General features: G+C 27.2%; 2 protein-coding genes across 2 annotated transcripts; both read right to left on the bottom strand.

Moving 5' to 3' along the window:
- Positions 1-1,061: 1,061 nt before the first annotated feature.
- Positions 1,062-3,185, bottom strand: LOC145838862 (translocation protein SEC63 homolog). Its single transcript, XM_082946483.1, has 2 exons — positions 1,651-3,185; positions 1,062-1,587 (listed from the first exon to the last, which is right to left on the bottom strand). The coding sequence occupies exons 1-2, from the start codon at positions 3,183-3,185 to the stop codon at positions 1,062-1,064; spliced, it is 2,061 nt and encodes a 686-aa protein (XP_082802609.1).
- A 5,367-nt stretch (positions 3,186-8,552) lies between these two features.
- On the bottom strand, positions 8,553-14,734 carry LOC145837904 (uncharacterized). Its single transcript, XM_082945389.1, has 7 exons — positions 14,630-14,734; positions 14,077-14,202; positions 13,490-13,591; positions 12,646-12,787; positions 10,496-10,694; positions 10,239-10,383; positions 8,553-9,904 (listed from the first exon to the last, which is right to left on the bottom strand). The coding sequence occupies exons 2-7, from the start codon at positions 14,186-14,188 to the stop codon at positions 8,706-8,708; spliced, it is 1,899 nt and encodes a 632-aa protein (XP_082801515.1). The 5' UTR covers positions 14,189-14,202; positions 14,630-14,734; the 3' UTR covers positions 8,553-8,705.
- Between the last annotated feature and the right edge of the window lie 916 nt (positions 14,735-15,650).

The raw sequence follows: 15,650 nt of genomic DNA, 5'->3' as shown, positions 1-15,650 counted from the left end.
TAAGTAAATTCCTTTATCAGTTTACAAAACTTGTTAAAATTAAACAAGAAAGAGTCCTTTTGAGAAATTCTTAATTTATAATTTGAACTTGAAAAGTGATTTTTTAATGATTTTTAGAATGAAGATATAAGTTTTTTAATAAAATAATTTTTTAGTATAATCAATGCTTTTTTAACAATTTAAATATATTAGATTGTCTAGGGTAGTTAATGTTAACACATTTATTTAAAAAAAAAAAAACTAATTTTATTAGCATATTTGGTGCTTATACAAAACACATAATTAGTATTTTTCTACGACTAAATTCAAAGTTTAGTTTACATATAATAAAACCTAAATGTAAATAGTTTTTCAAAAACCAAATAGTATTACCAAACAATTTGTTGTTAGTAAATAAAATATAAAATTTTATTTTCAAATAGTGTATACTTTCTATTTCTACAAATATTTACTTTTAAGATTATGAACTGCGTTTTTTTTGGAATTTTTTTTTTTTTTAATATTATAAAATACTTAAGTTATTACAGAAACAGTAATGTTTCTTCAGTTAAAATCGTGTTGAGTCCTTAAAATTTATAAAAAATTTTTATATGATCAATTTATTAAGTATTAAATGAATTTAAAATCAAAACTTGAACTGCAATAAATTTAATCATAAAAATTACTTCTTAATTATACGATTTTTGTTAAGACTCAAAAAAAGTTCAAAAACACCAATTGCTAGTAATGTTTGTTAATAAAAATTAAAACAAAAACAATTGCTCGATAACCAAAAGGTTTTTTTGTACAACAGGTCCTTGGACTAAATTTTTGAGCGTTTTTTTTTTTATAAACATTATTTTGTTGCAATGTAATTTAAAAACTAATTAAGTCTATATCTATTCATATAAACTTAACAATTAACTCTTTATAATAGCCATGCACTGCACATTTATCTTAATTTTTATTTTTATTAATAATATAAACTTATGTGTTTTTATAAGTTGGTACTTTATTTCTATGGTAAAAATAACGATATATATAAAATACTGCTAAATAGTAACAATATTAATATGTTAATTTTAATCCAAATTTTCTTCTAAAAGATTTAAATCGACATTTTTAGACTCGACAAATTTTTCCGAATTACTGTCTTCAACTGCTTTATCAACTCGGTTTTTGTTTTTTTCTTCAACACCTTCAGCAGATCCAAGAATATTTTTTCGAATACTTCCAGTTTCTTCATTACTATTTTCTTCAGTATTTTCAATGGCAGCAACATCATTTTCTTCACCATCTTCAATATCTTCTTCTCCAACTTGTTCTTTGTGCACGGTAAATTCCAACTCAACGCTCGCGTCACAACCGTACATTGAGTCAGACCTGCACCAGACGACGTACGTGTACCTGCCAGCTTCCTCGGGAGCCAAAAACTGAAGCTCGATTGCATCATCTTCACCAATTGCATCCAACTTGCAAATCGATTGGATTCTTGGCGCAAACATCAACATTTCGTTGTTTTTGTCTTCAACAAAAACCCACCATCCTTCGGTCTTCTCCTGCGGAAAGTTACGAGTGTAAACGGTGTGAGGTCTGACTTCACTTCTTCTAATAAAATTTTCTATTTTATTTTCGCAGATTGCTTTAAATTTTTCTATCAAAGAATCATACTTTTCTACCTGATCAACACCTTTTGCTGCAAGTAAAACTTTATCTTTTTTTGTTATTTTACTACTAGAACTATTCTTCATAACCTCAGACATTGGTGTTCTGCTAACTTGAATATTAACGGTAACAAGAGCGTTTGTAGTGATATTTTCTTCGCCAAGAACCGATGCATCAACTTCCATTTCAATATGAGGAAAGTTTTTCAATATACTCATTGTTTGTTCATATTCATCATCGTTTAGTTTATGAAGATATTGCCTTCGTTTGTCTTCAGTAATACAGGCCAAATCTTTTAGAGTGACAACAGAGACTTTTTGACCAAATGCACAATATTTAGCTGTAACTTCACTAATATTTGGGAGTTGCAGTAAAGGTAAATCGTTTTCCATGTGCCCTTGAATGGTCAACTGAGAAAGATCTATTATTTTTTGAAGTATTGCGATGTTCAACGAAACTGGTTCTTTAAGCATTGACGTCCCCATGAAACTTGCACGTGCGAAAGCGTTGACCATTTTATCTAACAAACTTGGAGATTTTTTTAGGATATAGTCTCTATCTTCTTCTTGTTCTGCTGTTAACCCGCCAACTATACCTACTAGATGAGAGTACAGCAACATGCGAGTCTTGGCGGTGTATGGATGACCGAACAAGTCTTTTTTCGGTGCGTTATTGTCACATACCTTAATACCACAATTGTTTGTGAGACATTCTGCAAGGCCTTCCAAGCTTAAATAAACCTCGTTAGTCAATTCACGAACTTCTGGATTGAACTTATCGTGAAAATCAACTGAAAAAGAAAAAATGTTGACAACACCAGATAATTTGTTAAGATTTTCACGTGTCAAAATTTCTTCAGTGTAAATCCTGTCTGTTACCATGTCAATCTGGTTACTGCTGTCATTACGGTCTTTATCTTCAAATTTATTTTCAACTACACGTCTGAATGAAAAGAGACCAACCAAGTATAACAAGGAAATGAAGACCCAATTGGACGAATTTAGTAAGGCCTTTGGAAAAGCTATGCCAAACTCAGTAACTTGTTTGCCGTCAGGGTGACCATACAGCTGCCAATTTTTATAAGATTCGGGATTAGTAAGAGTCTCGTAAGCTTGTTTTATTTTTATGAAACTTTCCTCGTTACCCCCTTTGTCTGGATGGAAGACTTTAGAAAGTTCTCTGTATTTGCTCTTGATTACTGTCATGTTAGAGTTGCTGGCAATTTCCAGCACTTCATACGGATTGTATTGGACGTTGCTTGTTGGATACATCGTGAAACTGTACAATATAGCAAAGAGAATGACCCAAACGGCTAGGATTAGACTTTGTAGTTTAAAAAACTTGCCTTCTTCTTTTCTATTTGCTAACAATGCTTTTTTGTGCCAGTCTTTACTCCCATGAACTGCTGAAAGAAGTTTTAGTCTCCTATGTTCCTTTACTTGCTTTTTAGGCCACCAAAAGTAAGTAAATACTCCCATGAACAACATGGCCATTATCAGTATATAAAAACAGAACATCGCTTCATCGCAAGTTAGTACCATTTTTAATATATTGAATTATATGCTGGCAAGTTAAATTAAAACTATATGAACATCTTCTGTGTAAAACATAGTATTAGGGTTTGAAAACAATTAAGAATTTTTTTAAATTCGGATTTGTTGACATTAATTAGAATTTTAACATTTACTACTTCAATATTGCAGTTGCACTTGTAAAAAAGTATACTCGTCTAAAATACTTTAGTAAGATCTATTGCATTTTTAAAACTATTTCAAAAATACAGCTTTTGTTATATAAGGTTATATTTAAAGATAATTGTTATAGTTTATAGTAAATACATAATTATAAAAAAAAAAATTAATCATTAAGTCGAAAATAACTCTTAAAAAAAGTTCTCAAAGTTGTTCCTACTTTTTTAGATCTGTGTATATTTAATACTCTAAGTTAGTTAATGTATTTTTTAAATTATAGTTTTTAAGTTGTGTTGTAATCATTGTAAATATAAAATACACTTATAAACTGAAAAAAGTGTTTAATTACAGAAAAGCTGTAAATTATCAAAAAAAAAACTATGAAAAACTAAAAAACTTTTAAAGACATATAAACTAACTATTTGTTAACTAACTACTTAAAATTTATGTTATTAATGCTAACAGCTTAAAAAAACATAAGCAAATAGATAAAAATATAAAGTGTACTTTAAAATTGCTATAAAAATAACAAATAAATAGTTAATTGACGTTGACAAATAAAAGTTTTTTGTTTAACTTTTAAGCTTAAAACAAAATAGTAAAAAGAAAAAATTAAATATTATCATTTTGTTAACTTGCAAACTATTTTGATAAAAAAAATTTTCTAAGACTTTTAAAATTTACTTGGTTTAAACAAGTTGCAATTAGGTAATTAGTTCTTATACTTAACCTATAGTGTTTTATGATTTGTTTTAAGTTGTTTTAACCTTTTTAAACATATTCACTTTTTAATGTAAAATAATTTGTTTGTAAACAATTAACAAAAGTAAACAAGTAGAATTAATTAGTGAAAAGTTAACAAGTTTTAATCTTTTAATAAAGCTTATACGTTGTTAACTATAATAATGTTATAAGATGCTCATTGTGCATAGATTATAAAGATTTTATTGTTTTCCTTTACATAGATAAATATACATAAATTCATCTATCAAACACATAATAATTTATTCTTAAAACATGTTATGTTGTGTTATACAAGCATACATAATAGTTACAAAAATTGTCATTGACCTTACATTAAACTGTAGAAAATATCGAGATTTTCGATAGCTAGTTTAACTTTTTAAAATAAATATAATTTAAGATTTTTAAATAAAGTTCTAAATACTGATTAAATAAATCAGTAAGCTAAAACTATCAGTAAACTTTACAAAACTAATAAATTTTTAAAGTATTTAAAACTAAAAAGCCAACAAAATAAACAAAGATTAGTAATTTTAAGTTAAACCTAAAATAAGATTTCTTGTAAACCTAAACGAAGTTTAGATTAACTACTTACATGCTTAATTATCAAGTTTGCACGTATAAAGCTATAAAAACAGCTAGGTTTTAAACTAAAATAGAACAACTAACCTTTGTAAAAAATATCGAAGAAATGGTATGTAAGCTAATAGGTTACCTTCAAAAAAGTAAAATTTGCTTTTTAAATTTGAGTGCTTTCTCGGTTAATAATGAAATTAAAATAGTTAAAAAGCTTATAAACAATAAAGTTCTAAAGAGTTAAAATTGTATTAAACAGTACGAATTATAACTTATAGCAATGCTCCATTTTAGTACTTAAACTTACAGCAATGCTCTTTAAGTACTAAAACATAACAAAACATTAATGTTTTGATGCTTATAAAATTGATAAGAAAAGCAACTAAACCTCATTATATCTTTAATAAATTTAAACTAACTTTGTTTTTCAAAAAAGTAGTTAAACTAACTTCAGTAAATTTTTAAAACAATAATAAAACTCAAAGTGTTATACCTAAACTAATTAAGAAAAAAAGTTTTTATTTAGTTTATTGTTGTAATAACTACAAAAATCATTGATTGGATAAGAAAATTGATAGAAAAACATAAAATGCAACTTTAAGTGATATAAATGTATTAAGCTTTAAGTTGCACACTTGTTTACACTTTTTATTCGAGGGCATTAAAGAAGTAACTAATCTAAATTTATATTTTCAACGTGATATTATAACAAAAAAAGATATATAAAAGTTATATATTGATATTCTTTAAGTTAGATCATTATCAGCTAATCTAAGAAATATAGAACTTTAGATAGTACTAAAACGTATTTTATCGCTGTATATCATACACTAAGAAATAAAGTATACAATGAAACGACATTTTTGTTGTTATTTTGAGCTTAAGTGTAAAATTATACTTACCTTAAGGAACAGATGGTTAATCATTTTTTATAAATCTTGTGTTTACATTTTTGCAGTTAATATAGCATTCAGCTTTAATTATTTAAGTTCATAAAAGTATAAGTTTTTACCGCTAGATTTAAAGAAGCTATATTTATAACGACTTTGAATGAGCATTAACATTTGACTCTACAGTTGCAGCCAAATGGTATGTATGCTGTACAGTAGAGGTGGTTAACTCTCGGCACTTTAAGAAAAAATGTGTTGCCTGCTAGAATTAATAAAAATATTAAAAACTGTTACATAGTTGATATAGTTTTAACATTGTAGTTCTAACTTTATAAAAACTTGTAATTTTGTGGTTAAAACATTTTTAGTATTAGTTTACAACAGTCAAGCAACCAGCAAAAGTCGATGTACATTTGTTTGACATTTTATGTACAAACGAATGCTAAATCTTGCCCGCTGGTTAGAGAAATTACCCATATCTGTGCTGTATAATTACAATAAACATAGTTTTTCTAATTTAGGAAGTCAAAATTAGTTGCTTTAAAAAAGTTTCGTGCACTTGAACTATGACAAAGGTGACACAGAATTGCCTTAAATTAAGTTTTTTTTTATTTAGGGACTATAAATGCTATGGGTCCCTATACTTAAATCTTCATGTATCTAATTTGATTATTTAAGTGCAAAAAGTAATTTAAAATATAGTGTATAATATTAACTAAGCACCATTTGGTAAAACAGAAATCTAACAAGGGCTCTTAAGGCACTACTTTAATTTAAGTAGATAACTTTAAAATGTTACGAAAAGTGTTAGTTGTATATAAACACACGTGTTTATACCGCTATGCTTTAGAAGGACTTCACGTATTAAAACTCTTATAAAAGAATAGAAAGTAAGCTTGGATCCATACAAGTGCAAAACAGTAACTTTTAAATAGCCATTTAGTACAATTCAAAAAACCTTTGTTTTTTGGATTTATATCAGAATAGTTGTGCTTTTAAAGTTACTCGCCGATCGTAAATATATGTAGTAATCAAGAAAAAGATATTGTTTTATACCAAAAATGTTTTAAAGTGAGGATAAAAACAAAACTGTTAATTATAAAAATTAGAGCGTAGTTGTAAGTTTATACCACAAAGGTTATAGTATTATATTATAATTATAGTATTATTATACTTAATACTTAATTATAATATTAGTCCTGGACAAGACGTTAAAAGGTATCCGTAATGTACGACTTGATAACTAAAAGGTTTTTTTGTGCACCAGGTCCTAGGACCAAATATGGTTTTAGATAGAAAAGTAAATAGTTGGCGACGTTTGACTCACGAACGACAGTTTACTGACTACTACAATAAAACATATAGATAAAAACTTAGAAAGATTAGTGTAATTATGATGTAATATAAACAAACCAATACATTAAATTCATAACTTTTATTATAGTACAGTGCTTCCTCGTTCATCATGTCCTATTTTATCCAGTACATTACATGTCCGGCCGGTTTCATTTGAGATATAGATATATAATTCAGCTAAAATCAATGCTTTACTACAAATAAACTTACAATTTAATTTCTATAACTAAGCCAGCAATTTATAGTTACGTAATAGTTTTAACATTTTATTATTCTTAATCTTAAACTAGTTTTAAACTTTATCATAGTGTTGTTTTGTTAATTTTTCATCTGTTTTAATTGTTGGCTTCGTTAAGAAAAAAATAAAAAATAACTGAAAATTAAGTGTTCGTTTCATTATATGCATTGCATTAGTATAAAAGAGATAGATTAACATTAAAAATAAACGATTTTTTTCCTTATCCAGCAAAAGGCTAATCCGGCCATAATTAAAAAAAAACGCTTTCCCAACCTGGCCGGATAAGTGAGGAGAGTAGCTGTCAAATTTGCACAAACGAACAAAATTTCACGAGAGGACAAAATTTCACGAGTGCACAAAACTGCACAAAGATACTTTTGCACGAAAGGTCACATTTGTACGAAGACATTTTTGCACGGGTTGAATTTTTGAAATAATTTTTTTGTAATTTTTTTTTTTTATATAGTTTTTTTTTCTATTTTACTTTCGTTGTTACCCCTAACCCTTACCCTCGGTCAGTAGCTTTTTTTTTGTGTTAATTCATCCTTTAGTTTTTATTTCTGTTTTTTTTTTTACTCTCGCGTGCAAAAATGTAACTCGTGCAAAATTGACCCTTGGTGCAAAATTGTCTTTGTGAAATTTTGTTCCCTCGTGCAATTTTGTGCCCTCGTGCAAATTTTTCTTCGTGCAATTTAGTAACCTCGTGCAATTTTGTCTTCGTGCAATTTTGACCCGTTCCCAAGTTAGGAAGCACTGTGTTTAAACTAGAGTAAAAAAATACCTAATTAAAGCTTGTTTTTAAGAGTTACTACTACATTAATTTAATGCGTTTGACAAGTTGTTTGGCTTTTAGTCAAATATTGTTTAAGAATTAATCTTTTAATAACTAATGTTATGTAGTTAAACTAAAAATGTTTCTTTCTTATTTTAGGTTTTTTAAAAGACAAATTTAATACATAAAAAACATTCCAAAAATCAATCCAGATCCTAAAACAACTGTATACCTTTTTAATAATAATCTTTTGGTTGATTACTAAACTATAGTTAAAGTTTAAAAAAGAAAACATAGTAATAATTTTTCAATAAATCTAAACTTCTTTGTAAAAATTAAAATAAAACATATAAGAATAAATAGGAATACAAACTAGTCGTATTTATATTTTTGGGTAGTTTTTAAATTTCAGACAGTTTATTTTACTTTAAATAAAGTATAATGTAATTTAGTAGTGTAGAACAAAAAATTTCAAAACATCGACTAAAATTGATAATTAATATATTCTTAACTTTTTTTTTAATATTAAGGAAAGTGAATTTATTTAAAAAACAAAATGATCATACTAATCAAATACATAACATAAAAAACAGTATTTTAAAAAATGTATAAAAAGTATATTTAGAAAATATTTAAATTTTTACCTTATAGTAATCGATAAAAAAATAGAAAAATTTTAACATTTTACAATTAAAAAATCTAAAACAATTTAAAGAAATTTCAATTTGCTTTTATAAATGAATTGCCTTTTTTTATAAAAGATAAACTATTTCCTATAAATATATTTAAAAAATCTATGGTAAATAGAAGTTTTGGTTAAACACATATTTATTATTCAATTTGATCGCGAAGCATTCGTCGGAACAGTACCTCCTTTCAGAGTCGTAAAAACTTTTGCAAATTTTCCCGCGGCCGTGAACGCACATTCTGGACCTTCGCTGAATGGCGCAAGAGCTCGTGCAGGGATCCGGCTTCCAACTGCTCCAATTCTGCTTGCACTCTACGAAACTGCATTTTCTATATTCAACCAGTTCTTCCAACTGGCACGGTTCGAGCAAGCATGTTCTGTTTCTGGATCTCATGCAAGAGTCGTGGTCACAAATGCCGAATGCGCTCCATTTGCCCAAACGAGGGCAAAGGGGACCGGCGCACGATTTTGTTTGCTTAAGCTCGCTGCTGGAGCAGGGGAAATCCCCAACGCACCGCCGGCTTCTCGTTTGAACCCCGTCACCGCACGAGCTCGAGCACCCGCTCCATGACAACCAGGGTGTCAGGTATGCGGCGACACCCGACATTTTGACGCCCGCCACTTTATTCAAAGCTTTCGGTAAAAAGCAGCTTGGAAGCTCGCAGCAGCCATCAAGGCGGCCGCTCAGCGGAGGATGGCCAGGCAGCAGTTTGAACAAGTATGGACATCTCGATTTGTCAAGCTTCGGCGTTTCGTCTGCTAGTTTTAAGAACTTGCTCTTGTTGCATTGGTTTTTCTTCGAAACTTTGAATTCGCTGGCAAAGCTAACACCGACGTGGTTTGTTACATTCAAAAGTTTGATACTCCCGTAGTCTTTGCCGAAGTTTATCAAAGGAACGCTGCCAACAATATCTTCAACGGAAACCCTGCTAGCGACATTTAAATTTTCTATTATATCTTTATAATTGTCCGGTCTTGCGTCTCCTGTTTTTACCATGCAGGCGACTTTGTCAAGAACGCTCGAGTGCAGTCGTTGTTTTGCACTTTCGATCATGCTACTCTGCAGCAAACTCTCGTCGACGCTCATCGAGCATCCAGACTTCATGCAGGCGTGGTAGGCGTCTGCGAGGTTTTCTCGCGGAGAGAGCCGAACGCATTCAGCTTCGCCGAACATCATTGGAGCGCCTGGCGGAAGCATGTCGTGCGTGGACGGCACAACAAACTGACCAGTTTTGTTGACAGGGTGCAAGCACCTGCCCTTCAGCCAGCACGCCCCGATGAAATGGCATTCTGGTCCGGTTATGTCTGGAATTTTAATGCATTTGTAAATAATTTTTTGATTTTATAGCTTAGAAGTTTATTTTTTTAGTACTTGGTATAAAACCTTTGTTACATGTTCTTAAATTATTAGTGAAAAATAACTCTTCATACAAACTGACTGTGTTCATTATAAAAGGTATTATTTAAGTTTTTCGATTTTGTTTTTTTAGCAACTATTAACTATATATTTTCAGATATAAATTTATCTACCTTGCAAAAAAGTTAGCATTTTAAACAACAAGTTTTAATCTAAAACCTATTTGATTGGTCTTTGAAATTAATTTTTAGTATATTTACTTAAAATTTAAAGTTTACAAACTTTTCCATCCAGCTAATTTCGCTTTATTTTTGAGAAACTCTAACATGAGAACCATTTCACAGCCGGGAGGATTGTTGAAAATTTCCACTATTTTCGTCTTTATGAGACACTTTGTTAGTATTGGATTCCAACTTTTTAGATTGTACTAGAATAATCGTTGCATTTACAAGCTTTTATTAACTTTGTTCAAAGTTTTTATTTTTTAAATCCTATGCATTATATTTTCACGTTAAGTTGTTAGAAAAACCATAACAAACTTTTGATACGAAATTCACAGCTGCGTTGATGAAAACTTTGTTTCTGATGGCCAAATGGCACACGGGCACAGTGGGCATGACAGCGTTGCCGTACACAAGCCTGTAGAAGAGCAGTGAGGAGTCGAAGGCGCATCCGGGAGTCGACAGGCAAGACGCCTCGTCAAAGTTCAAATTCGGATTTGTTTCGCGGCAAGGTATTCTGAAAATAATATTTTAGTCTTATACGAGCTTAAAAGGTATATTAGTTTTTTTTTGTATTTTTAGGTTAAAAATAAATCAAGTTTTTGTGTAAAATAATATTTCAAATTATAACATTTGTTATTTTATTGCAGAACGTCTTAGATTTAGTAGCGTAATAAAAGAAGTTTATGTTGTATACAATAACGAACAGTATAGTTAATTACAATACCTACAATTAAAACTTAAATTAATATTTAAAAAAATTTTTTCAATATTTTTAATCTGGTTATAAATAAATTTAGATTTTTTTTCATCAGTATGAAAAAATATTTTGATTAGCCAACAAAAAGAGTAGCTAATAAATCGTCTGGTAAAAATATTTTTTTATAGTTTTTTAATTTTTTATAAATTTATATTCATTCATTGATCAAAATACGTCAGTAAACAAAAAAACTCTTAAATTCACATGGCTCTTCTTACGTTAAACTTGTATTTTTATTTAAATAACTTTTTAATCACACGACTGTAAGTTAGGAGCTTTATTTTAAGATGTACATTCGTCGTTATTCACATTTTTAAAAACTAGCTCATCGCTAAATATATTTTATAAAAAACCTTTACTAAAATATTGTACAACTGCTTTTGTGAAGATTTAAATACTTTGCACGTTTTAACTGACTTTTTTCAAAGGTAAAAGTTTTAAGCCTGAAAACTTCAAATAAAATTTAGAAAAAAGTAACCATGTAGTTCTTGAAAAATTATTTAAATTATTTAAAAAGATAAAAAGTTGTTAAGTTACTAAAACTTTTGAGCAAAATATCTTTGTAGAAAAACTATCCTTTTAAGGTTAATAAAAGCTCTATTTTTCAATACTTGTGTATACGAGTAAACAACCTTAACTTTAATTTACTTTAATAATTTCATCGTTTTAGCTTATAATATTTTTTCTCCGTTATGTGATTAAGTATTTTAAAGCTAAAACATAAAGTCAATAGTTTAATTGAAACTGCCTTTTATAAATATGTTTTTTAAGAAATGCCATTTTGTGCTGTATTTTTGGTAGTAAAATCCCTAAAATTTTTATAAATCGTTTGAAAAATTTCAACAATAGTTATTTTTAATCTTATAGTGTCAGTCCAATTTGTTTCATTTTTAATGAGTAACAATAATGTATATATTTATTATTCCATCAATAAATATTTATGTTTTTTAAAAGTTTTTTAAACTGTTTAATATATTTATATATATAACATCCAATAAGGCTAAAAAGATTAAAAAATTAACTTTTTGCGCTAAATAATTTATATTTTTAAAGGTCTTAGTTTTTATAAGAGTTTCAATGCAAATTAAAAATTTTTAACTAAAATTTAGCAGTCTTTTTATTGTTAAAGTTAAAATACCTCTGACATTAATAATATTAAACTATCATCGTAAATCATAACGATTTAGTTGTAAATCCACAAACAAAAATAAAGTGGTGTTATTATAAATTTTATAATGGCTTTATTTTAATAGATTCCTTTTAAAATTTTTGTGAACTAAGTGAAAACCATTGAATTTGACATATACTTATTTTGATTTAAGTTAACTAAAAATGTATCAGTTTGTAACACGACTAAGAATAAACAGTTAACAGTATGTAATATAATGTTATTCATATAAAGACAAGAGTACAGTTTTCACTCACTTCTTTTGTTATAAATACTATATTTACCTACTTACGTTATAATTTTTTTTTAAAGGTAAAGTTAAGATTTTAGTTTCGGTTGTAAAACTTTTAAAAATAAATTTATCTAGCTATAAACTGGAATATTTTTTACCAGTAAATTTTACAAAAATTGTTTATTTTTAAGGTTGATTGACGAGAAAAAGTAATCAAACTAAAATAGATGACTACTTAAGCACTTAAAGAGTGAAAATTATTTGATTAATGTATTAAAACAATACAGTATGCTACTGAAAAAACTTACCGGTGACAGTAAGGAATGTTTATTTCAGGTTGCAGGTACTCAATAGTCATTGCATGAGGCGAAAGCTCACAATTAAAAGGAAATTGCGGCAGGCAATTATCTAAGTTGTTAGATCTGCTTTCAATGCCGACAGTTTTGTTATCTTCAAAATTTAAATTGAATAATAGTTTAGAAAATAGCGCTCATTAGCATATGTTTTTATTGTAGTTCAGAAATTTTTGATCTCGATAAATAACAAAATAAAAATTAAAGCAAGTGTTAAAAAATATCAGAGACATTTAATGATAAAACTATGGAAAATAGTAGTTAAAAAAATTAGATGTTTTCAATAAACAAATTGATACCAAAAATATTTTTTATTCTTTTATTAGTTTAAAGTAGTGTTGATTTTATAATTTACTAAAAGTTATAATAAAATCTTTAAACATTTTCTCAAAAAAGTTTTGATACCAAAATTTATGAATACTCTGAAATCAAAATAAAAATTTTTGAAATGTGTTGTAAATTGAAAGTTAGTTCAGTATTTAAAAGAAATTTTAAAATATGTTTTCGAACGTAAGAAGAAAATTGAATAGTAGTTTAATAAAAGTTGTAATAAATGTTAATTTCAAATTAAGCTCTTTTGATACTGGGTATTTAATTATTCTAGTGTAGTGCAATTTTTATATGATTAATTTTTTTAAGCAGAAACAGTAAACAAAGCTTTAATAGTAAATGAAAAACTTGATAATAAAAAATTAAAATAAACAGCTAAAAATTTTAAGAAAAACACTTAAGTTAATGTTCTTAAACTTTAATTACTCAGTTCAAAGTTCAAAATTTTACTTAATTTAAAGAACTTTACCTGATCTTTTTTTCAAAAGTGTCTGATCTAAAAGTGTTTTTGCATGAAGAAAATTTATTTTTGACAGTTTAGCTTCATTGATGTTAATGTTCTCCAACTTTTCTAAAAGTTTTGGTTATTTTAATTATGGTTAGCGCAAAAAAAGTATTGGAATATTTTAATCTGATAAGCACTAAAAAGTAAATAAGTACTAATCAAAATAAATTTAGATCTAAGTAAAGTATAATGATAACTCTGACTTGAAAAAAAGTTTAAAGTAACTCGTTTAAAAAAATTTTTTGTGCAATAACGTCAGTGTTACTCTAAAAATTGAAACATTTATAAAAAAGTTTATATTGGAATAATGTTTAAAATAAAATGATGTTTTGTTAAATGTATACTTAAGTATTTTAGTTAGAATAATTTGCAATAAAATTTATGTATTAATATCTGAGAATTTCTTAAATTGAAAAAAAAAGCTTGTGTTTGTTAGTAACGCTTGATTAGATAACTACTTACAGTAAGTAAAAGTTAAGAAATAATTATACATCATATAAAAAGTAAACTAAATATAGTATTTAAAATTTACACAATGCAAAATAGTTTACCTGAATTGGTTAATACTTTCATCAAACATTTTTTGTTTTTAACACAACAATGAAGTGGGCAATTATTTATATCTTCATAAATATCACCATTGCATATTCCTCTGCAAACCATTGAACTTTCTTCCTCTAAAAAAGATAAATTATATTGAACTAAAAAACACTCAAAAAATTGGTCTAAGGAACTGGTGTTTGAAGAATCTTTCAGTTATCAAGTTATTTTCCCTAGATAGAGTTTAATGTATTTCCCAGGACAATAGATAATGTTTTACTTTTTTCTTTAGTATTTTAGTTATTACAGTTTTTATAGATTAAGTATTATTCAATGTATTTTTTGCAGTATAACGGTATAATAAAAAAGGTTTTAAACTTTTAAATTATAAGTCTGTATTACTACAAATTTTTTGAGAAAATGTTTAAAGATTTTATTATAACTTTTAGTAAATTATAAAATCAACACTACTTTAAACTAATTAAAGAATAAAAAATATTTTTATGATTGCAACCTATCTAAAAATTTTACTCACTTAAAATTACACATTTTAAGGTAGCTTACTTGGGCAACTTCCCTTTTTTGCTAAATTTTTCTGAGTAATCTGACATGATCTACTTAAAACGCAACTAAAGCATGAGATTGTAACAAGTAAAGCTAATTTAACTATCATCGCATAAACAAAATACTATAAATGGTTTATGTGAAATTACTTTAAGTACAACTGTATGGATATATTTCTCTAAACTGTTAGCCGTAGGCTGTATCAAAGACAATGAACGTTTTAATATTTCCGTGTGACTTTTTCAAATTATAACTAAAATAAAATCAGTGAAAATTTATTTTAGTTGAAAAATGTTATATAAAATATTTACACTTAAATTAAAAAATACAAATGTATAACTAAATAGCCTGCAATTAGACCACAAAAAAATCAAACTACTGCGAAAATTGTATTTAGTAAATACCTAATAAAAACAAAGTAAATTTTATTGTTATTAAATATACCAATATTAGTATTATTTTTACATTGTATAGTAGTATATACGTAAAATTTATTTTAAGTTTGGTATTTAAATTATTCCATAAACTGTTAAGTTAATAAAAACAAAAACTAAACACCAGTTTGCTTTTTAAACTCGTTTTACAAATTTTTTAATTAATTAGCGTAAATAAGTCTTAGTTTCAAGGTATTTGAAAAATTACGTCAAGTTTAATAAACTTAAAAAATTTTTAGATCTAAATTATAGAATTTATAGTAACTAATAATAACTACGATAACTAATTTTTCATACTTCTTAGTATTTTTAAGTTTAAATAGTTTAAATTTCCTGCTCTGAAATTGATTTTTATACTTTTTTTAGCTCACGGTCCGGCAGGCTATTGGTAGTAGCGGGCTAAAAATAAAGATCTTTTCGGGCCATATTTATAGTTACAACGTGATTTTTTTTATAAATTGTTTCAACAAAATACGACTTGATTTTGTTTTTTACTCTTAATATAATTTATTCAAAAAGTGAACCAGACCAGATTTAAATATTCGCAAACCTTTATCGTTGGTTGCATTTTCCCGCGGGCTTTGGTT

This window comes from Thalia democratica, chromosome 6, assembly GCF_965202585.1.
Source record: "Thalia democratica chromosome 6, ktThaDemo2.hap1.1, whole genome shotgun sequence".
Classification (NCBI taxonomy): Eukaryota; Metazoa; Chordata; class Thaliacea; order Salpida; family Salpidae; genus Thalia; species Thalia democratica.
Note: the sequence above shows the minus strand (reverse complement) of the source record. Positions and strands in the feature narration are given on the sequence as shown.